We start from the raw sequence: 23847 nt of genomic DNA, 5'->3' as shown, positions 1-23847 counted from the left end.
CTGGACAGTTTTTGAGAGAAGAGACACGATCTGCTTTAGATTCTTTTTAAAAATCATTTTGGCTTTTGTGAGGGGAAAGGGCAAGAGAAAAAGCAAAAGATTTGGAAAGGAAAAGTGGGACTGGCATTTAAGAAAGAGGTTATGGTGAATTGGCCCAAGTTCGTAGGCATGTAGGTGGCAAAAAGTGGTCCAGCCCGGAAGCTGGAAGCCGAGCAGGTGAAGGATGGAGAGGAGCATCAGTGCTCAGAGAGCGGTGACTCCTGGCAACACGTTTACCGTCCGTCAGCTCTTGTGGCTATCCTCTTGATTTAAAGCTTCCTAGTCTTTCCCTCTCTGACTCCACACTTCCAAAATCTTGAGCCAGCAGTCGGGGAGCCCTCTCAGCCTCCTGCCCTTCGGCGCTTGCTTCACGACCTTCCAGACCTCCAATCTCAGAGGCTAGAGTGATCCTTGTCCTGCTAGGGACTAGCTGATACCATGGCCCAGTCCCTAGGCTGTCCAGCCTCTGCCACCCATGGGACTCTGTTGTCTGTATTTTGTCCTCTCTCCCACTATATTTTGTTTACTTGTGTATGTATTTATCCATATTCTACATATGGACTACCTGCCCGTCATCTTGCCGGAGACAGGATCCAAGGCCTCCTGCACGCAAAGCAAGCCCTCAACCAACTGAGTACCCTCAGCCTGACCTCCTCCTAGTGGCTCAATCTAAATATGCTGACATTTCCACATTAAGAATCAAGGAACAAAGCCTTTCCGTCCCCGTAACAGCATCCCTGGCTGCTTCCTGTCCGTCTCAGACTCCTGCAGCTAGCCAGCCTCATTTCTGTCTCCACTTCCTCCTTGGTTTGTGTGTTTGTTTTTAAGTCTCCTCTTCCTTCTCCCTAACCACTGCTGAGGTCAAGAGCCAAATTCAGTGACACCTTCCCAGTCTTGTTTCCTGAAGGTGACTTTTCCTGTCCTCTTCTCTCTGGTGTCATGGTCTCCTGACCCACTGTCTCCCTCATGTTTTCCCTTTTTATTTTCTTCTCTTCTCTCTGCCCTTACTTGCTGATGCACAGGGTCCCATTCTTGGCTCCCCACCCCTACCTTTTCTGACATACAAGGTCCTCATCGCCTGTTGGATCTTCCTGGTGTTAACTATGATTTTATACAAGTGTCTTGTACCCAGGAGTCGCCTCAAAGTACCCGGATCATGGGCACACCTGCTTATTGGTTATTTTCATCTGGGTGCCACATGGCCATTGTTAAGCCAACATGTCCACAGGATATCAAATGTCCATCCCACTCCTAGCCCTCTTCACGTCAACCATCTTCCCTGACTCCTTCCTCTTTCCCACCCACAAAGCTTTGGCTATCAAACCCTGCCAAACTTACCCTAGAGCACATGACCTTGTGGTGCCCTTTATCGTGTGGCTACCACCATTGCCCCAAATGCTATAATTTCTGCACAGGACTATCACACTATCCTTTAGTACTAGCTGGTCTCCTCTTGTCATAACTGTTTGTCATCTGCCTGACTTTTGTCTTAATCTAAGCTGCACATCAGCCCGTGCTACTGGAATGCTTGAAGACCTTTAGTATCTCTCCACAAAGCCAGGCTCCAGACCCAAAGACCTAAGAAAGACTAACCTTAGCAAGAACAACTTCTTAACCCCAATCCCGGTCCCTACCCTCACCCCCACCCACATTTCTGACCTCCCTGCCCACCCTCTGCCCCTGCTTTAATTGCGTTCTCTACATGTAGTTACGATCCTAGTTTTAATTACATTCTAATTTAGAACTTAGAATCTCTGGACTCATTTAGTATTGAGATTCATTTTGTTTGTTTTTAAGAAATCATAGAGTGGCAATTTACATAGCATAAAATTCGATCTGTCTTACGTGTGCTAATGATTTATGGTAGATTTGCAGCTGTAACCGTCACCCAGTTTTGGGACCCTTCCTTCACCCCTCACCTCCAGCTGGAGACAGGACTGAACTTGTCATTTATGTCCTTTTCTTTTCTTTTCTTTTCTTTTCTTTTCTTTTCTTTTCTTTTCTTTTCTTTTAGACAGGGTTTCTCTGTGTAGCCATGGCTTGCTGGAACTCACTCTGTAGACCAGGCTGGCCTCGAACTCAGAGCTCCGCCTACCTCTGCCCACTGAGTGCTGGGGCTTACTGTGTATAGTGCCATGCCTGGCCCCACAGCGATTTTTAAATAATATTTAATCTGCCCCTTGCCTTTTTTCCAGAAAGGCTTTAAAGCTGTGACTTCAAAAATCACTCGCAGCTGGGCATGAAGGTGAACTTGTAAACTTCCAGCATTGAGAAGCAGAAAAAGGGGGACCGTGAGTTCAAAGTTCCCCTGGGCTGGTTGAGAGACTCTGTCTTAAAGAAGAAAAGGATTAGCATGAGTAACTGTTCACTAACTTAGTCATCCAGCCAAAGTGTATTCAGATCATTTACTAAGGATAGTTGTGGTGTTAGACTCACACTCATACCTTAAGGGGGTACCTCCAACCCGCCCCACCCCCACCGTGTATGCAGGCCAACACAAAGCCAGAAACTTATTAAACATTGAGAGGTCATTTTAATGATTTTTTTTTTTTTTTTTGTAACTTGACTGCATGGTTCTTGGGTGTGAACTTTGCAGGGACAGCATGTTGCATTGTCAGAAGGTTGCATGTGCCTGCTGCGGGTTTGGCCCATTACACCCTGTGGGAATCCGAGCGTTCTCTCTCAGTGCAGCCATCTGCTCAGGACACCTGGGATTTCCTGCTGCAGAATGGTTATACAAATAGGGGAAGACCTAATCATTGCACGCGCCTCCCAAACCATACACACTTGCCACACATTCCACACCCATGCTTGGCTTGGCTTTAATGAACTGGCTTAAATTGAAGCCCTTAGGAACCTCCTCTTTCTTTCTAAGGTTGGGTTATTTCTGCTCTGTCCTAAAATACATCGAAGCGTGGTATGCATTAAATTAACAGGGTCTTTACAGGTCTGTGGGCTTAGCTACAAGAAAAAGCTAAACCCACCCATAATTGTTTTGCCTCTACTCCTTTCAGTGGCTGGGTGGGGCTCTTTTAAGAAAAAAAAAGGAGACAAACATCTATCTGTTATATTACACGTTATTTCAGAATCTGGTAACCCGTATATAATTATATTCTATCTTAGAATTTGGCTCTGCTCTTCCAAGGGTGTTCACATTTCTTCTTCTTCTTCTTCTTCTTCTTCTTCTTCTTCTTCTTCTTCTTCTTCTTCTTCTTCTTCTTCTCTCTCTCTCTCTCCCCCCCCTCTCTGTGTGTGTGTGTGTGTGTGTCCCTCTCCCCCTCCCTCTTCCTCAAATGTATTTATGTAACAGGAGGCAGAATTTAGCCTTAGCCATTAATGCCCACTGGAAAGCAAGACAGAAAGATTACACTTGGCATTTCTGCACAATTTTCTACAATCTCTCAAATGTGCTCAAATTGGTTTCATTTCATGTCACTTACCCACCTCAACTCTTTCAAGTGCAGATCAAAAACAAGGAAACACGAGATAAAAACGTGTTGGAGGACATGCGGTGGCTTTCATGCCAGGTGGCAGCGGGTGGCAGGGGGTGCCAGGGAGAGGGACAGGCTGAGAAGCTCTGATCCAAAAACCCCAAATCTCAAATTCTCTAGACTGTAAAACTAGCTGAGCACCTGATATGCTGCCGCACGAGAAAAATTTGTTTCCCTGCACAAAATTATTTAAAACATTATATAAAATACCCTCAAACTGTGGGCTTAAGGTACTTGGATTTTTGTGGTTAGAGCTGAGACTCATCTGCCAGTGATCTTGTCCTGTGATATATGCAAATACCCTAATATCTTAAAAAAAAAACAAAAAAAAAATCAAAGTTTTGTTTTTTAAGTGAACTTTAATAATGTCACTGATAATTATTAAAGCCCCTAACTCTGAGTTAGACCTTAATAAGCGCAACATGCAAGAGCTGAGGGCAGTGCCTGCAAGCTCTCCTCACAGGAAGGGCACCACCAATAGTGAGCTGGGCCCTCCAGTAGCAACTGTTAGTCAGGAAAATGCCCCATAGCCCTGCCCCCGAGCCAGTGTGGTGGGAGCAGCTCCCTACTTGAGGTTCTCTCCTAACACATGACTGACCCTAGCTTGTGTCAAGTTGAAAGAAAAAAAAGTCCACCAGCACACCTAGGATGCACGAAGCCCCAGGTTCAGTCCCCCCATCGCTGCATAAAACCATATTGGAGATTACAGGTTAAGTCCCTCTAAACTCTCAGCTCTCAGGCAATAGAGGCAGAGGTTTAGTCAAGTTTAGTCAAGTTTAGTCAAGATCATTATGGGCTACATAGCAAATATGTAGCTACATATGGACTACATGACACCTTATCTCTAAAAAAAAAAAAAGTAAATAAAATAGGCTTTAAAAAATTAGGCTATTTTTTCTGATAGCTGTTTTCATACAAAAACTAGAAATTTCTCCTATGACCCATGACTTCATGGGTCATCAGGAGCACCAATGACCGCAGGTCATGAAGAATCTGATCCTAACTTTAAAAACTTCAAAAGCTGTGATGTTAAAGATAAACTGATTTGCCGTGCGCTCCAGAACGGACTGTGCACAGAAGGCCCTCAGCTGGCTGACTGAGTACCCTAGGTCCAGAGACTCTTCAGGGCAAGAGTATGCTCAGGCCCAGACAGGAAGATTCTTTCATTGATGGCCAAGATACAGTCAGATGCTATGGCAAAGGCTGAGTTTAGAAATAAGTAAACCAGGAAGTGGGAGAACAGCAATTAAAAGCCTGCTGATGATTGGGGGGGGGGGGGGCGCTGACGACACTGAACCCTCCCCACAGGCCAGTCACAGCTAAGGTCCTAAGAGAGTCTTCTGTTCTCCTATCCACCTCCCAGCACAGGGACGACTCTCTGAGGGAAGAGGAAATCCACCACAGAGCCTGCAGGCCCAAGGTCTCTGCTAGGAAGTGGCAGGGCTGGAGTTGGGTGTGTTTACCAGGATTGAGTTACAGTGAGTCACAAAACCCACGCCATCCCCCACAGGCAGACTCTGTGATTTGCTCCCACAGTGGAAGCTGTTGTTAGAGGGCCAAGGTGCGGGAGGGTGGAGGGGGGTGGGGGGGTGAGGAGACACCACCAAAGGGGAAGAGAAAAGACACAGAAGTCATCCGAAGCCTTTAACTTCAAGGCTGGTCTCTGATGGTCTGACCACATGTTCGAGACTCACGGACATTTCACACAAGGAGACTAATCCAAAGGTCCATGAGGAGTACAGTAAATTATCAATGGAATTTTTTTCCCCTCCCCACCCAGAGATTCCACCTTCTCCGGCCACCTTGTCGCTTGAGGATCCCAATCACAGAACCAACACCATTAGTGACCATTCACATTCACAAACAGAAAGACAACACGTCCCGGGGCAGGGAATGCCTGGGTTTTGACTCTTAGGACTGGACTTCTGGCCGTTCCGTTTCTGCATTCCTTCACAGCAGAGCTGTAACTTTGACAGGATCGGTGTTTGGTTCAAACAGAAAGATTGCTCGGCCATCTCAGGCTGAAAGTCATCACCTGCCCTGTCAAGGCTTAGCTTGCCTCCCACGAGTCCTCGAGAGGCAGGGAATCAGAGAGAATTTTCCTCAACATTGCAAAAACCAATCTATTCATGCTCTCCTTCTGATAGAGAAATATGTAAGTCAGAGGCGTTCATGAAGAGGATTTTAAATAAGTAAAACCACCCAGCCTACGAGACTTGGGTTCAAAACCTTCCTTGGTCCTGCCAGTGTTGGCTCATACTGGCCGCTCCACTTTCTGATCATCAGTAAATGGCCCCACAACAACAGGTGCTCTGATTAGAAGTCACTGTGGGACGAGCCACACCCAAATAAACGAACAGCTCAGGGCCGGACGACTTAGCTGGGAAGTCTGGTGTCAACTGTGGCAATCCGGGTTTGAGCCCCCCCTCCCAACTCACACAGTGGAAGGAGAGAACTGGCTTGTATGAGCTGTCCTGTGATCTCCATGTGTGTGCCACATTTGCACCAAGCTTTTCTACTTGAATTTCATAAATTTCTTCAGCCAACTTCCTTCAAGTTTACCTGGTTTATTTTTTTTTGTTGTTGAACTTACTTTCTGACAGGTACTTTCTGTCTACTATTACTTGGGTAACTCACTCTCTCTCTCTCTCTCTCTCTCTCTCTCTCTCTCTCTCTCTCTCTTGCACATGCATGTGTGTGCGTGTACATGTGGTATGCTTCAGAGGCCAGAAAAGATTATCAGGTTCCCTCAGAGCAGAGCTTACTGGCAGTTCTGAGCCACCCAGTGTTTGTCAGTGCTGGGAATTAATTCCAGTCCTCTGCAAGAAACAAGTGCACTTAAGCCCAGAGCCATCTCTCCAGCCCCCTCTCTGGGTTTCCTTACTTACATTATGCAACACGCAGGTCCCAACAATACTTCCCAGTCTCCTTGCAATGACTTAGTAACAGAATTGCTCAAAATAAAACATGGACTGAGGGACAGCAGTAAAAGCCAAACCAACCACTTTGGGGTGTTCTCCATGTCCAAGCCTGGTGAGGCGAGACCTCACCTTTCTCTAGAATCCAGGAGTTCACTTGTGACCAGCTGGTGAGCTGGCAGGGGATTTGGGGGGAGCGAGTTCCCCTACAATTGATTCGCTAGGTGCGGTGTGACTAACTCTTTCCAGGTGGTTCCAGGCAGCACCTGTTTTACTACAGTCAGTTCATGTCTATTCTTACTTAGCCTTGTTCCATGACCTCCCAGGCTTTCCCTGGGCCGGAAACTCTGAATCCTACTGCATTCAACAGGAAATGCTTTTTAAAATAATAATAATAATAATAATAATAATAATAATAATAATAATAATAATAATAATAGAAGCAGAGAGAAAATGCAAATGAAATCTTTCCTTTCTTACCAAGTCAGGAAATAGGGAAATGGCAAGACTACTTTAGTGAATAATTTGACCCTTGGTAGGTCACAAATGAGAGAGGGTCACAGGATCCATGCATATAGAAATGCTCCAGCCAGGCAGTGGTGGCGCATGCCTTTAATCCCAGCACTTGGGAAGCAGAGACAGGTGGATATTTGAGTTCAAGGTCAGCCTGGTCTACAAAGTGAGTTCCAGGACAGCCAGGGCTATACAGAGAAACCCTGTCTCAAAAAACCAAAACCAAAAAAAAAAAAAAAAAAAAAAAAGAATACATGCATACAAGACCTGCACAGTGAACATGCCAGTTGTCATGGAAACATGGATGGGGGAGAGCACCACAAGGCCCCATCCCTACATGAAGAGCTACAGGCATCAGTGGCCACCAAGGAAGGCAGAATCCATTTTCTCCACTGATGAACTAACTCTGGAATAGGGTATCCAGTCCCAAGTGAAGCACAAACAGTACTAAATGTAATATATATGCATATATATACATATATATGCATATATATGTATATCATAGGAATGTATATATATATCAAAGAAAGGTCATTCATTAATTTTTGAGAAGGGATGGGAGGGACTTGGGAGGAATTGGAGTGAGATATCAGGTATAAATGGCATGACTACTGTATACTAAGTATAAAATTCTCAAAAACTATTAAAATATTTCATAATTTAGTAAACTGCTTAAGATTTTGATGACAAAAAGAGTAAGGTAAATATGAGCGAAACACAATGCTATACATGTCAGAAAATGTCATGATGAAATCCATTATTTTCTATACCAACTTTAAAATTGACAAAGAAAAAAAATAGATGATAGAAAATTCAAGAGGTAAAAGGCGGTTCTTACTCTCTAAATTCTTACTGTCTAGCAGGGGGAAATCTGCAAAACAAAACCAATACAATGAAATAGGAAAACTATACAATTCAAACTGTGTGTGTTAGCTTTATGTTAATACACAGCAATGCCCTCTTTATTCACAGGGTGGAAAGATACCTTCCAAGACCATATCCCCCTCCCCACCCCTGTAGAATTTTGAACCATAAAGGTTTTTTTTTTCTTTTTTAGATTTATTTATTTTTATATGTAAGTACACTGTAGCTGTCTTCAGACACACCAGAAGAGGATGTCAGATCTCATTACAGATGGCTGTGAGCAACCATGTAGTTGCTGGGATTTGAACTTAGGACCTTTGGAAGAGCAGTCAGTGCTCTTAACTGCTGAGCCATCTCTCCAGCCCCCCATAAAGGGTTTTAAATGTTACTTTGTCACAGCCTCAAATGAGCAATACCTAAATCAGATGTGGGGGGCAGTCTGTGGGGGTTGTCTTGATGGTTACTTGTGGTAGGAAGATCCACACTGAGTCTGGATGCCCCATCTCATGAGTGGGTGGGCCTATGTAAGAGTGAAGAAAGCTACCCAAGTGGAAGCCGTCAGCAAGCAAGCTACAATACATGTGTTTATTCTCTCTGGTCTTGGCTGGATACAATCTAACTGCTGGAGTTCCTACCTTTTTCTTCCCTTCCTGATGGACTGCAACCTGGAATTGTAAGCAGAAGAAACCCTTGTCCTGTCCGGTTAGTCACAACAAAAGATTAGCAGTGTTATCTCGTCTTAAGAAAGAACAATTCTGGTGATACTTTGTAACACCATTGCCAGCAATACACTGTAACATAGTTGCCAACGCCACTGCGCTTGCCCTTGGGGTTCATCATTAAACAACCCTAGGATTACTCAGCAGCAGTGTTTTGATAGCCACAGCAGAGCTGACAAATGCAGCAGCTATGAAGTGCAGGAGTGCAGCACACAGAGTGTGCATCTGCTAGACAAAGAGACAATTCATGTCCAGGGCAGGAAAGAGTGGGATGAAGCGAGATTTTTATCACGTTATTCAGAACGGTACAAGATTGAAAAGTTATGAATTATTTATTCTTGGAATCTTCCATTTCATGTTTGTGGACCAAAGATGACTGTAGGTAACTGTTGAAACTACAGATAGAGTTTTACAGATAGGCTACTGCCCACTTCTTCATTCCAGAGAAAGATGATGTCACACAGTCAGATCTTTGTGATCAGCAGGCTGAGCCAAGGGAACCGCATTTTACAGAGGGTCACATATAGCAGATGCAAGAAAAGTCTTCTCCTGTAACTAATAGCCTAGATGCAGATCAACCCAAGACATGGCATGATGGGGTGCCACAGAGGGGAGTAGGACTGGAAGAAGTTGATATGACTTCTGGGGTACAACCTTCCTTAAACAGGCAACTGTTTTAGGAGCTAGAGAGATGGCTCAGCAGTCGAGAACTCTTGCTGCTCCATCCTGAGGCCCAGAATTCAGCTTCCTATAGCAGTAGGGTGAATTCCTAAATACCTGGAACCCCCGCTCCAATGGAACTCATGGTGTCTCTGGCCTCCCGGGACACCTACACTTACCTGTGCACGTACACACACATGAATGAGTACACACAGACATAGATACAATCTTTTTGAAAGAAAGAAAAAAAAAACCCTATTCTTTATAAAATGTCTCGTGGTTTGTATATTGTTTGTATTTCCTAAAACAGTGAGTAGTGGTTTGAATCTGGCATTTGGGGCATTTGGGGGGAGGGAATGACACGTGGTCTTTGGATCTGGTGACAGATATTTCATAAACAGCTGGAGAGAAATGTTATTTTCCTCATGCCTCTCAAATTGGTCTTAAGCCTGAAATTGCCCAAACTGCTCACAGACCCCAGCCCCAGAAGAAAGAAGCTGTTTCTCATCAGTGTCGTTGCGTTCCCTAGGCTTGTTTGAAACGACAGGAAAACAAGAAAGAACCAAATGAGAAGAAGCAGGAGCAGCTGTGGGTGAGAGATACAAGTGACAGGTCGCGGTTTTCAAGCGGGTCGTCATGCAAACAGGTATGGAGAATTTAAGTCTTTTGCTTCCGTGTGTGTGTGTGTGTGTGTGTGTGTGTGTGTGTGTGTGTGTGTGAAAACTAACTCCAAAAGGAACCTATTGGAGCTATCAGTTGGTAAAGAGCTTGCTTCACAAACCTGAGAATCTGAGTTCAATTTCCAAAACCCATTTTAAAACAAACAAACAATAAGTCAATTGTGGTAGTGTGTGTTTGGAGTCCCTAAGCTGAGGAGATAGAAACAGGATGATTCCTGGAGCCCTCTGGCCAGATAGCCTGCCAGAATTGAGAAAACCCCAAGCCAGTGAGAGAGAGCCACCATCTCAACCTCTCCCCACCCCCAGAAAAAATAAACCAAGGTATGTGATGCTCAAGGTACAACACCCAAGATGTCTGCACAGCTGGTTTTACCATTGCTCAAACAGCTGGAGATAAATATCATTTCATACACATGTTGAACACACGTGGACACGAAAACTAGTAAGATAGAAGTTCGGTGTAGAATCCAAAAGGCAAGGGCAAGGAAGACATGCGCCAAATGCTCCCATCCTGGATGCCACTACACACCCAAGCCAAGGCATTCCTTGCTGGGCCTGCTCTTGTCCCCTGGTGGTGAAGGACCTGACATTCCTGATCTAAGACATGCATTGATCTTAGAGTCCAAGGCTCTGGGCCTCCTCAAATTCAGCACCATGTTTGTGACTTCTGATCTAACACTTTGCTTCACTGACTCTGGCTTTAATTTACATGCAGAGAGCAAAGGCAATGAAAACTACATATATAGTAACTGCCAATTGTTTAGATATTTTTTGTGTAATATGATAATACAATGTAGTATTACAGCAATATTACAGTGTTCACAGTATGTGAGTGTGAATACCATTGCAAACTGTACTCAGTGCTTCACATGCATGACCTCATTTCATTTTCAAAGATACATATATGTCCATCTACCTACCTATCTGATGTAAGCATATAGTTTCCTTTATACTCCTGAAACAGAGTATGTGTCTCAGGCTAACCTCAAACAGGTTATATAGCCAAGGCTGCCCTTGAACTCCTGATCATCCTGATTCTACTTCACAGATGCTAGAATTATAGGCAAAGGCCACCACATTTGGCTTAGTATATACATATTAAGGCATATAAGTCCCAGAGAGATGATCCAGTGGTTAAGAGCCAACTGCTCTCCCAAAGGTCCCGAGTTCAATTCTGGGCAACTGCACGGTGGCTCACAGCTGTCTTTACGGTGCTAGAGGGATGGCTCAGTGGTTAAGAGCACTGACTGCTCTTCCAGAGGTCCTGAGTCCAATTCCCAGCAACCACATGGTGGCTCACAGCCATCCGTAATGAGATCTGACCCCCTCTTCTGGTGTGTTTGAAGACAGCTACAGTGTACTTAAATACATAAAATAAATAAATTTAAAAAAAATTTTTTAAAAGACATATAAACAGGATGGTGGTACATATAATCACAGCATATAAGAGGCAGGAGAATCAGCAGTTTGAGGCTAGCCTGAGTCAACAGCACCCCTACCCCACCCTAGTTTACTTTCTACTGATATAATAAACACCATGAGCAAAAGCAACTCGGGGAGGAGAGGGTTTGTTTCATCTTACCGCTCATCATAAAGGGAAGTCAGGGAAGGAACTAAAGCAGACCCTAGAAGAGTGCTACTTACTGACCTATTCTCTCTAGAGCCCCCCCTCCCCAGATTTTTTATAGCATCCGGGACTACCTACCCAGGGGTGGCATCACCCACGATGGTCTGACCTTCTCACATCAGTCATTAATCAAGAATATGTCCCCAGCAGACCAATCAATGGAAGCATTTTCTCAATTGAGGTTCCCCCTTGCCAGATGACTCTAGCTTGGATCAAGCACACTAACCACTAACCAGAGCTTTTTATGAACCCACAGACACACACACACACACACACACACACACACACACACACACACACCTTGGCCATGTTATAGATGACAACTTGCTTCAAGTGGTCCTAAGGAGCCTTAGCTACAATTTCATAGGCGGTTTGCAGTGGCAAGGGCATTCCATCCCAGACGAGTGTCTCCTGTTTAAGGTCTTCTCTGTCTAAGTATTTTACTTATCCTGTGTAAGAGCTAAAAGACCACAAACTGCCTCCAACCTTGGCTGTTAGCAAGGCGAATTGATTTAAGGTGAGTAAAATACCCTTTATGAATTCTTATTTAATATTTTATGCCTGAAACAGACTCTCGAGGAGGGATTGTCTCTTTCCTATCAGAGGCATGGATCTCTGAGACAGATCTCGGATACCCAATATCAATCAAGCTCTTGATTCCTTCTTTAATCTACGATGTTCACACAGTAGTTATTTAATGTTCAAAGGACACCTTAAAAACATCAGTGATTGATGTCTATGGATGTAACTGTTTCTCTGGGAGAGATATATACTCCCTATTAAGGGGTATAAAAGCACGCGATAAACTATCCCACCTAGAGTCTGAAGGTGAAAGAGACGATCTCACCACATTGGCAGCTGCCTGGATGCTTCGCCTGCGTCTCTTCCTGCTGGTCAAGGACTAAATATAAAACCTGCCGCTGACACCAAGGGAGGGAGGTTAATCCAAAAATTAAAGCTGATTTGGTTAGAGGAACATATTTTTAGCACTAAGATAAATTCTGGCACTTTTACACTTAGAATAATAATAAAAAAAAAAATCAAGGACTGATACAAAAAAAAAAAAAGTAAAAAATGATGTAATTTTAAGGCAGACAACAGCACTTAGCAGTTCCTAGATTGGGATTCCCAAACAAATGGACACCTGGGTCCTGCCATTTCATACAGAGGGTCACATACCAGGTCACAGCCATGATTCACAACAGACAGTGCACACCCTCTGGACCGCTTCAGACTCATCAGCTGATGTTCCTTTCTGGCAGCACCATTGGGTAAGCTGCTGTCAGATGCCTGTAGCGCTCTCTTCCCGATATAAAAAATCACCCTTTCAACCACGGTCACACCAGCCCTCAGACCACTTCCAAACAAGGGTATGGCTGTCCCTTTAAAAGTAACTATGTAAAGCAGTTTCTGTCATCATAGACAACTGGGATCTGATTTTCTAACTCCGTTTTATATTTTCTTATACCCAACCTGAAGTAACAGCAGACATCACATAAAACTAACCATTTCTATTAAAAGGCAAGGCCAGGAGGCCAGGCATGTTGCTATACACCTTTAATCCCAGCACTCTGGAGGCAAAGAAGAGGCTCTGTGTGAGCTAGAGGTCTGCTTGATATACACAGCAAGCTCCAGGCCAACCAAAGCTACGTGATGAGATCTGTCAGGAAAAAAAGGAAGAGGAAGAAGATGACAAGGACAGGGATTTCCTTGTTGCATAATGCCACCACACCTATGAAACCATACTTGCAAATCAACTTTAATTCTTCAAATAATATTCCCAACGGCTTGATCTTGCTTGTATAGTATCTTCAAGGTCCCACCTTCTCGCTGAGAACACAGATAGAATCTGAACTTTCCACTCTGGTTTGCACTTTTGCTTACTCTCATCATTTGAGACACTGGGGATACTATGACATTCGACTCTGGACACAAAAGAGAGAGGAAGAGCAACATGGGAGAGACGGTTGATTGATGTATGACGTGTGTGCTTGTATGCCTATCCTGCTTTGCTCTGGTACAAAAAAAAAAAAAAGGGTTGGGGGGCAAAGTCCCTTAAGAGACTCAAAGCAGATGCAAAAAAACCTCCAAAACCTCCAACCTGAGGACCAAGGGTTCGTTTGAGCCATTCCTCAGACTTCTGCAGCAGTCCAGTTGTTAGTGCCTCAGCCAGCCCTGCAGTATCCAACCCCCGAGGGAATGCACGACTTATTAAATAAGCCTCTTCTTGAAGGGTGTACAGTGCCAGGGGCTGGGGCAACTCTCTCAGGGACTCTAAGATAAGAAAGAAGAAAGCTGGCATCTCTCAAAGGAGAACCAGGACAGACAGATCCAATTTCCAGAGCCCAGCATATTGAATGTCACACCAGGCAAAACATCATTGGTCAATCAGAAAAGGGCTGGAAAAAGATACAGACAAGCGAGATCCTGCGAACCAAACAACCCCTCCCAGTGGGTGGGGAGGGGCACCCAGTCATTTCCTTCCAGAGATTGCAGAGCCTTGAACTCTGGGTAACGTTTTGTGTCTGATTTGGGAAGGCAGGTGTATTAGTCAGGGTTCTCTAGAGTCACAGAACTTATGAATAGTCTCTAAATAGTAAAGGAATTTATTGATGACTTACAGTCGGCAGCCCAATTCCCAACAATTGTTCAGTCGCAGCTGTGAATGGAAGTCCAAGGATCTAGCAGTTACTCAGTCTCACGCAGCAAGCAGGCGAAGGAGCAAGAGCAAGAGCTAGACTCCCTTCTTCCAATGTCCTTATATTGTCTCCAGCAAAAGGTGTAGCCCAGATTAAAGGTGTGTTCCACCACACCTTTAATCCCAGATGAAAGGCATAGCCCAGATTAAAGGTGTGTTCCTTAACTCGGAGATTCAATCTTCTGGAATCCATAGCCACTATGGCTCAAGATCTTCAAACCAAGATCCAGATAAGGATCTCCAAGCCTCCAGATAAGGGTCACTGGTGAGCCTTCCAATTCCGGATTGTAGTTCATTCCAAATATTGTCAAGTTGACAACCAGGAATAGCCACTACAATCCACCCCTTGTCAACTTGACACAAATAATATCTCATGTTCACATGAAACAATAACAAGGTTGTAAATACGCCTAACATGATATAACTATCCCTCGTACAATCGCAAACGCATTAGTAAATTTACAATGGGCATTCATATTACTTTATAATCCTCGTTTCTGCAACTGGTTACGTGGCCTTAATTGGTATTTATAACTACCTTCCTCTACTACCCATTCTGTATTTCCTTCACCTTCAGCCAGCACCTCAGCAGGTCTTGGCTCTTTTCCTGGAGGATTGACCCATACCTTCATTCCTGATGGGTCTGCATCCTTTGTCATCCTGCTTGGATTAGGCTGTTGTAGTTTCCCATTGACTTTAATCACAGGACATGGTAGTACTAAGAGACGCCCTAAGGGATCTCCTACACTCCAGACATAATCTTGCTTACCACCATTGTGAAGAGGTAATCCAATTTCCCCATGGTAATCTGGATCTATCACCCCTCCTAACACTGTTATTCCTTTTTTAGCCTGTTGGTTTAAGGGCATTAGAAGCCCAAAATGACCAGGGGGAAGTCTGAGCTTCCAGTTCAATGGAATGTTTGTTGTAGCTCCTGGTAGGAGCACTCCCCTCTCTGGAGCCAAAACTTCTAGGCCAGCAGAACCTAGAGTTATGGGGACAGGAAGCAAAAATTTTCCTAGAGGGTCACTAGGAGTGATAGTAAGTGGAACTATTCCGTTTTCCACCCCTTGATTCCTGGACCCATGAATCCTGGCTATGGGTGAAACTGTACCATATATCGAGCGCTGATTCAAAGCATATACTGCCTTCTGAAGAACTCTGCCCCAGCCTTCCAAGCTGTTACCACCTAATTGGCGCTGTAACTGCGTCTTCAAAAGGCCATTCCATCTTTCTATCAGCCCAGCTGCTTCAGGATGATGGGGAATGTGGTAAGACCAGTGAATTCCATGATCGTGAGCCCACTGTCGTACTTCTCTGGCTGTGAAATGAGTTCCTTGGTCAGAAGCAATACTGTGTGGAATACCATGACGATAGATGAGGCATTCTGTCAGTCCGTGAATGGTGGTTTTAGCAGAGGCATTACGTGCAGGAAAGGCAAATCCATAACCAGAATAAGTATCTACTCCAGTAAGAACAAAACGCTGTCCTTTCCACGAAGGAAGTGGTCCAATGTAGTCAACCTGCCACCAGGTTGCTGGCTGGTCACCTCGAGGAATGGTGCCATATCTGGGGCTCAGTGTTGGTTTCTGCTGTTGGCAGATCTGGCAATCAGCAGCAGCAGTAGCCAGGTCAGCTTTGGTGAGTGGAAGCCCGTGTTGCTGAGCCCAAGCATAACCTCCATCTCGACCACCATGACCACTTTGTTCATGTGCCCATTGAGCAATGACAGGGATGGCTGGGGAGAGAGGCTGACTGTCCACAGAACGGGTCATCTTATCCACTTGATTATTGAACTCCTCCTCGGCTGAAGTCACCTTTTGGTGAGCATTTACATGGGACACAAATATCTTCACATCCTTTGCCCATTTGGAGAGATCTATCCACATACTTCTTCCCCAGATGTCTTTCTCACCAATTTTCCAATTGTGATCTTTCCAAGTCCCTGACCATCCAGCCAATCCATTGGCTACAGCCCATGAGTCAGTGTATAATCGTACATCTGGCCATTTCTTCTTGCAAACAAACTGTAATACCATGTGTACTGCCCGAAGTTCTGCCCACTGTGAAGATTTCCCTTCACCTGTGTCTTTCAAGGTTGTCCCAGAAAGGGGTTGTAATGCTGCAGCTGTCCACTTCTGGGTGGTGCCTGCATAACGTGCAGAGCCATCAGTAAACCAGGCTCTAGTCTTCTCCTCTTCGGTCAGTTGATCATAGGGAACACCCCATGAGGCTATAGGTGCATGCTTGGCAGCAGATGGCATTGTAACAGGAGTAGAAACCATAGGCATTTGAGCAACTTCTTCATGTAACTTGCTTGTGCCTTCAGGACCTGCTCTGGCCCGATCACGTATATACCACTTCCATTTGATAATAGACTGCTGCTGTGCACGTCCCACTTTAAGACTTGCAGGGTCTGATAGTACCCAGCTCATGATGGGTAATTCAGGTCGCATAGTGACTTGGTGTCCTATTGTCAGACGTTCAGTTTCCACTAAGGCCCAATAGCAGGCCAAGAGCTGTTTTTCAAAGGGAGAATAGTTGTCTGCAGATGATGGTAGAGCTTTGCTCCAAAATCCCAAAGGCCTTTTCTGTGATTCACCTACAGGGGTCTGCCAGAGGCTCCAAACAGCATCTCTATCAGCCACAGACACCTCAAGTACCATCGGGTCTGCTGGGTCATATGGTCCAAGTGGTAGAGCAGCCTGCACAGCAGCCTGGACCTGTTGAAGGGCCTTCTCCTGTTCCAGGCCCCACACAAAGCTAGCAGCTTTCCGAGTCACTTGGTAAATAGGCCTAAGTAACACACCCAAGTGAGGGATGTGTTGTCTCCAGAATCCAAATAGACCCACTAAACGTTGTGCTTCTTTCTTGGTTGTAGGAGGGGCCAGGTGCAATAACTTATCTTTCACCTTAGAAGGAATATCTCTGCATGCCCCACACCACTGGACTCCTAAGAATTTCACTGAGGTAGATGGTCCTTGAATTTTGGTTGGATTTATTTCCCATCCTCTGATACGCATATGTGTTACCAATGAGTCCAAAGTGGTTGCTACTTCCTGCTCACTTGGTCCAATCAGCATAATGTCATCAATATAGTGCACCAATGTGATATTTTGTGGAAGATCCAAACGATCAAGATCCCTTCTAACTAAATTATGACACAGGGCAGGAGAGTTAATATATCCTTGAGGCAAAACTGTGAAGGTATACTGTTGGCCTTGCCAACTGAAAGCAAATTGCTTCTGGTGGTCCTTATGGACAGGTACTGAGAAGAAGGCATTTGCCAGATCAATAGCCGCATACCAGGTGCCAGGAGATGTGTTAATTTGCTCAAGTAAGGAAACTACATCTGGTACAGCAGCTGCAATTGGAGTTACTACCTGATTTAGTTTTCGGTAATCAACTGTCATTCTCCATGATCCATCTGTTTTCTGCACTGGCCAGATAGGAGAGTTAAACGGAGATGTGGTGGGAACCACCACCCCTGCATCTTTCAAGTCCTTGATAGTGGCAGTAATTTCTGCAATTCCTCCAGGAATACGATACTGTTTTTGATTCACTATTTTCTTTGGCAGAGGCAACTCTAAAGGCTTCCATTTGGCCTTTCCAACCATAATAGCCCTCACTCTACAGTTCAGGGAACCAATATGAGAATTCTGCCAATTTCTGAGTATATCTATCCCAATTATACATTCTGGAACTGGGGAAATCACCACAGGATGTGTCCGGGGACCTACTGGACCTACTGTGAGTCGGACATCAGTCAAAACTCCATTAATCACCTGCCCTCCATAAGCCCCTACTTTAACTGGAGGGCCACAATGTTTCTTGGGATCCCCTGGGATCAGTGTCAACTCAGAACCAGTATCCAGCAGACCCCGAAAAGTCTGATTATTTCCTTTTCCCCAGTGTACAGTTACCCTTGTAAAAGGCCGTAGGTCCCTCTGGGGAAGAACTGGAGAAAGGGTAACAGCAAAACCTTTGAGTGTCTTATCAAGATCCTTCCTCAGCGGAACCTGGCCACCCCTTCATTCAAGGGGTTCTGGATCTGCAAACTGTCTCAAGTCTGGAAATTGATTCACTGGCCGAGATTGCTGTTTACCACGATCTAATGTAGCCTTTCTTTCATTTGGCTGTTTACCACGATCTAATGTAGCCTTTCTTTCATTTGTTTGAGAATTTTTCTGCTTATACAGATCAAACAAATATGCAGTAGGCTTCCTATGTATTTCATTCCTGGAAACACCATGATTGGTTAGCCAGTACCAAAGGTCCAACCGAGTCATGCCATTATAAATTTCACCTCTCCTGTGCTGACCATTACTGGGTATGTTATTATAAACATTCTTTTGTCTACGCTGTCCATTATAATAACTAGAATCACCTTGTCTCGGGCGATTCAATGCTGCCACCTGGCCCTTGTTACCTCGGAATCCAACTAAACCCAGTGAATTTAATTCATCTAATTGAGCAGAAGCATCTCCAATGCTAAGATCTGGCACAAGGAAAAGGGAAAGAACAAAACCCTTCAAATGTGCTGGTGCCCCTCTCACCAATTTGCGTCTTATAGAGCTGGTGAAAGGCATATCTTCTGGACCTTCCCATTGTGGACAATTATGCTTTACACAATATATCCACTCTAGCATTGCAATTTCCCTAAGTCTTAAAATCCCTTCATCAACACTAAGCCATGGAATATCAGGCATCTCCAAGTCATTTCCAGTAGGCCATCTTTTGATAAACACCTCAGCCAACCATTCAAACAAACTTTTGACACCTTTTTTAACTATGCGAGCTTCCGTATTAAACCTAGAATCTCTACTCAGAGGACCCATGTCAATAAACTCAGCCTGCTCTAGTTTTATGTTCCTTCCACCCTTATCCCACACCCTTAAAATCCATTCCCACACATATTCACCAGGTTTCTGCTTGAATGAATTAGCAAACTCATTAAGCTCCTTAGTAGTGTAGCGAATTTCCTCATGGACTACACTTTCTACCTCCCCTCTAGGAGCCTGTTTTGCTTTGAGTCTGGTTACAGGTCTAGAAGAAACTATTGGTGGGCCGTGAGCAGACTCTGCAAAATTAATTTCCTCATGTGGGGAAGGCATTATTTCAAGAGGTGGGGCTGAGGGTACTACTTCCTCAGGTGGGGCAAACCCTTGAGAATCTGAGGATTCAAAATTCTCAGCTTCAACATGGTCTTCCCACACATCCCCATCCCATGTTGTAGGATCCCATTCTTTGCCAATTAGAGCCCTTACTTTAACTGTCGACACACTCTGAGGCTGAGACTTGAATTTTCGCTGTAGTTCAGCCAACCTTACAATGAGAGTTTCTGTTTGATTTTCTGCAACTTGAGCTCTATTGCTACAAGAGAGAAGATTCTCCTCAAGGACACACTTAGCAACTTTTAGATCGTTTACTTGTGTCTGGAGACTTTCGATTTTATCACACAACTCCTTCCTTTCATTCATCATTCTTTCCACAGATACTAAGAGCAGCCAGCCAGTAAAATCATTTTCCGATTTTTTCCCCATCTTGTAGAAAGCTTTGTGCACTGAATCACCTAATTCATTAAGAAAATCAAGGTCATTAGCTTCTTTAAGTTCGGAATATAGTTTCAACCATGGGTCTTCAAAATTCTCTGAGCTCCCAGGAGGGAGAGAATCTGGAGAGGTTTCAATATTTGAAAGTGCTGGTGGATCAACAAGCCAATTCCAGTATTTTAAAAGATTCATCCTTGTACTTCTGTTACTCTAGAACCACTCCTGGTACCAACTTCTGTATTAGTCAGGGTTCTCTAGAGTCACAGAACTTATGAATAGTCTCTAAATAGTAAAGGAATTTATTGATGACTTACAGTCGGCAGCCCAATTCCCAACAATTGTTCAGTCGCAGCTGTGAATGGAAGTCCAAGGATCTAGCAGTTACTCAGTCTCACGCAGCAAGCAGGCGAAGGAGCAAGAGCAAGAGCTAGACTCCCTTCTTCCAATGTCCTTATATTGTCTCCAGCAAAAGGTGTAGCCCAGATTAAAGGTGTGTTCCACCACACCTTTAATCCCAGATGAAAGGCATAGCCCAGATTAAAGGTGTGTTCCTTAACTCGGAGATTCAATCTTCTGGAATCCATAGCCACTATGGCTCAAGATCTTCAAACCAAGATCCAGATAAGGATCTCCAAGCCTCCAGATAAGGGTCACTGGTGAGCCTTCCAATTCCGGATTGTAGTTCATTCCAAATATTGTCAAGTTGACAACCAGGAATAGCCACTACAGCAGGCATATCCCCTGATTTGAGTGGCTAGTAAGAAAGTCAGTTGTTGAATTCATGGAAAATTTTCCGGCGTTTCATCATTCTTTGAAGCTCGCCATGACCAAATTTTGACACTCGGATCTTGGTTGTCATCACTGGCTCATTTCTGAACCCAGACTCCAACTGTCGAACTTCTGATGAGCTTGGAACAAAGGAGGCGTTTACTATGAAGTAAGAGTTCCGTGTCAAGCTGTCATTTCCAGACTCCTGCCTCGAGGTGGGCCAATCATCTTCAGTGGCTGCTCCTGGACACACCTCCTCTTCATAACCTGAGGCTCTCTAGGTCTGCAAAGGTTGTGTTTAAGTTCAAAGTGAAGCAATCTCTGTCGAGCCTGTTACTGAGATGCTCTTTAGTGAGGTACCTTCCAAGTGCTGAAAACACAGCAGAAGACATCGTGTCACTGTGTAAGTTTAAGCAAAGAGCCTCAGTCCTCCAAGGGGCACTTACTATGTATATTATGATTATCTTGCAGGATCATCGTGAGAGTGAAGGAACTTTCTGAGAGATAAGCTTACATTAAATCATGTACATAAACTTCCTTGTTAGCCAGTTCTACCACAGATGATGCCCCAACAGGCATCAGTGAAGAAACAGGTTCTGTGGCTTCTAGAACATTTCCTTCACCTCTGCCTCATGCCCCACCACAGTTCTAAAAGCCAACGTGACGTCACTTCTCATAAACTTTTCTAGAGGGTTAGAGGACAACATCGTGAACTGTTCGAAGCAATTAGAATTTATGATGGAGATAAACAGTAGTTCTGCATATCCATCTAGAAGTTGGGTAATTATAAATCAGTGTCCATAGAAGAAGTAGTCCTTACCTCCACTAGCCCGTCACAACTGCTGTGACTGATAGGGGTACCAAGATGCATTATTCTCTCTAACCTCAATGGAGAATAGCCATGGTCTGATTTGAGGTGAGGGGCAGAGCAGGAGGGATCCTGAGGAGAGGGAGCAAGCCTGCATGAGGAGACTCCATGTGAGCCTTCCTTGTCTTCTGGATCCCATATCCTTGCTCAAGGACCGAAGACAAGCTGTCTCCGTGTATCCTCACTAAGAAGGAAGATGGAGTGGCTGGAGAGATGGCTCAGTGGTTAGGTGCTCTACCAAAGGACCAAAGTTCTGTTCTCAGTACCCACATCAGGTGGCTAACAACCACTGATCTCCAACTCCCAGATCTGTAGGCGCCTGTACATTCATGGTACACACACACACACACACACACACACACACACGAACACAGGAATGCACACATATGTGTGCACACACAATGAACGCACACACAAATAAAAATAAATGAAAAAAGAAAAAAGATGCGATCCAGCTCAGCTTTTCCACGAGCATCTTTCACTTTGCTGGTAGGAATGGGCTTATCATCCTTCAACGCCCAGCAGCAGAACAAGTAAATATTTAGATTGCAGGTCACACAGACCCAGAATTATACTGGAAAATGGTGTAGGCAGTTTACCTGATACCAAGAAGCAGCTGGTCACGGCCCAGGCCTGCTTACTGTAATGTTTACTTCAGTGAGGTCACCCAAACCTCCCAGCCAGCAAAATAAGCTTCAGAAAGAAAAGCTGTTACCCAACATAAACACCGTAATTGTTTTGTCCATGAGAATCCATGCAGACTCAGGAGATTAGAAAACAAAGCCTCTTCAAGTAACCTGCAGTGTCTTTAAAAAAAAATGTTGAGGTTGGCTCAGTGCCAACTGGGCAAATGTTCAGATCAGAGCTGGGACCCCAAGCACCCAAGTAAAAGCTGGGCATGATGGCACAGGTCTTTGGAGGAGGGTGGCTCTCCACCGCTCCCTACCCAGTCAGTCTAGCTAACTGGTGCTCTGCAGACTGAGAGACCCTGGCTCCATATATCTGGGGATAGGCCCTTGGCATGGTGGTGCATGCCTTTCATCCCAGCACTTAGGAAGGAGAGGCAGGGGGATGATCTCGGTGAGTTCGAGGCCAGCCTAATCTACAGAGCAAGTTCCAGGACAGCCAGGACTACCCAGTGAGACACTATATTAAAATAAATAAGATGGAAAACAATTGAAGATAATACCTAATGTGGTCCTCTGGTCACATACACACACACACAATCTTTAAATAGGAATAGCAAAGATCTAAAACTATGTTGAGCATTCTAGCAGTAGTCATAGTGCTAACCTGTAATCTCAGCACATAGGAGAGAGAAGCGAGAGAATCAGGAGCAAACTCTCGCTCAAAGTCATCCTTCCCATAGTGAGTTCAAGCCTTGCCCAGGCTACCTGAAGCACTGGCTCAAAATAAATAAACAAGATAAAAAAGTGGGCCGGCCAGAAAGATAGTTCAGCGGATAAAGGCACTGCCTGTGCAGGCCAGGCAGCTGGAATTTCTAGCCCTGCCACCTCCACACAGAAATGTGAAAGGAGAAAAGACTCCAGAGTCACCTGACTTTCACATCTTGGGGACAGCATGCCCACCCTTGTACTCACAATAATACAAATTTTACTTTTCATTTTATATGTGTGTGTGTGAGCACCTCCATGTGTGTATGCAAACTACATGCGTACCTGATGCCAGAGGAATCCAGAAGACAGCATCAGATGCCCTGGAACTATTGTAGTAGATGGTGTGGGCCACCTCTTTAACTAAAAAATTCACATAATTAAAAACATTTTTTTCCAAATTTACTTCCACTTGCTCAGCAGCCACCCAGCGAATGACAGTCAGATGGGAACAGAACTGTTCCAGGTGACGTTCAAGTCCAAAACAAGACAAGACTCCACGGACCAGAAAAGTATTGTTTCCCAGAAGCTGGGCCTGCTTCTGGTCCGCCATCACAGCTGATAGTCCAGGGGAGGCTGGGACTTTCTGGCTCTGTGTGTGCACATGCGCGTGCGGAGTGTGTGTGTGTGTGTGTGTGTGTGTGTGTGTGTGTGTGTGTGTGTGTGTGTGTGTCAGGCACTTTGCTCGGTTCCTTCCTTCACCTGTGTGTGTAATCGTCCTAACCTTCCTGTGGAACGTTCACTTCTCCTCTTTCAAAGGGCTCTCAGGCGGTTGTTCTCTCATTAATCTGTCAATGTCAGCCTGCTGTCACCCTCAGCGCATTCGTGAAGGCAGCCACAGCTTAGAATATGACATCTGTGTTCCATGAGTCACACTTTTAATTTTCTCTGAGTTCTGCTTGTCCATTGTGGGGCTCCTTGAGGGCCAGGCCTTTCTTCCTCCTGGCCCCAGGCCTGTGTGCTGACAATGAGGCAGGCCACACACACACACACACACACACACACACACACACACACACAGGTGTACACACTTGGGCCCCACCCTGGGAAGCTGAG

At 44.8% G+C, this 23847-nt stretch overlaps 1 protein-coding gene across 6 annotated transcripts in view; it reads left to right on the top strand.

Annotated features, from left to right (window-relative positions):
* Marchf10 (membrane associated ring-CH-type finger 10) overlaps positions 1–23847 on the top strand; it is a 96904-nt gene that overhangs the window by 9033 nt on the left and 64024 nt on the right. For all 6 annotated transcript variants that reach the window (XM_006533905.4, NM_172568.2, XM_006533904.1 and 3 more), the window contains one exon: positions 9734–9850. In XM_006533905.4, coding sequence (XP_006533968.1) covers positions 9734–9850 — 117 coding nt within the window. The remainder of the gene's footprint in view (positions 1–9733; positions 9851–23847) is intronic.

Source organism: Mus musculus, chromosome 11, assembly GCF_000001635.26.
Source record: "Mus musculus strain C57BL/6J chromosome 11, GRCm38.p6 C57BL/6J".
NCBI classification, from domain to species: Eukaryota; Metazoa; Chordata; class Mammalia; order Rodentia; family Muridae; genus Mus; species Mus musculus.
Note: the sequence above shows the minus strand (reverse complement) of the source record. Positions and strands in the feature narration are given on the sequence as shown.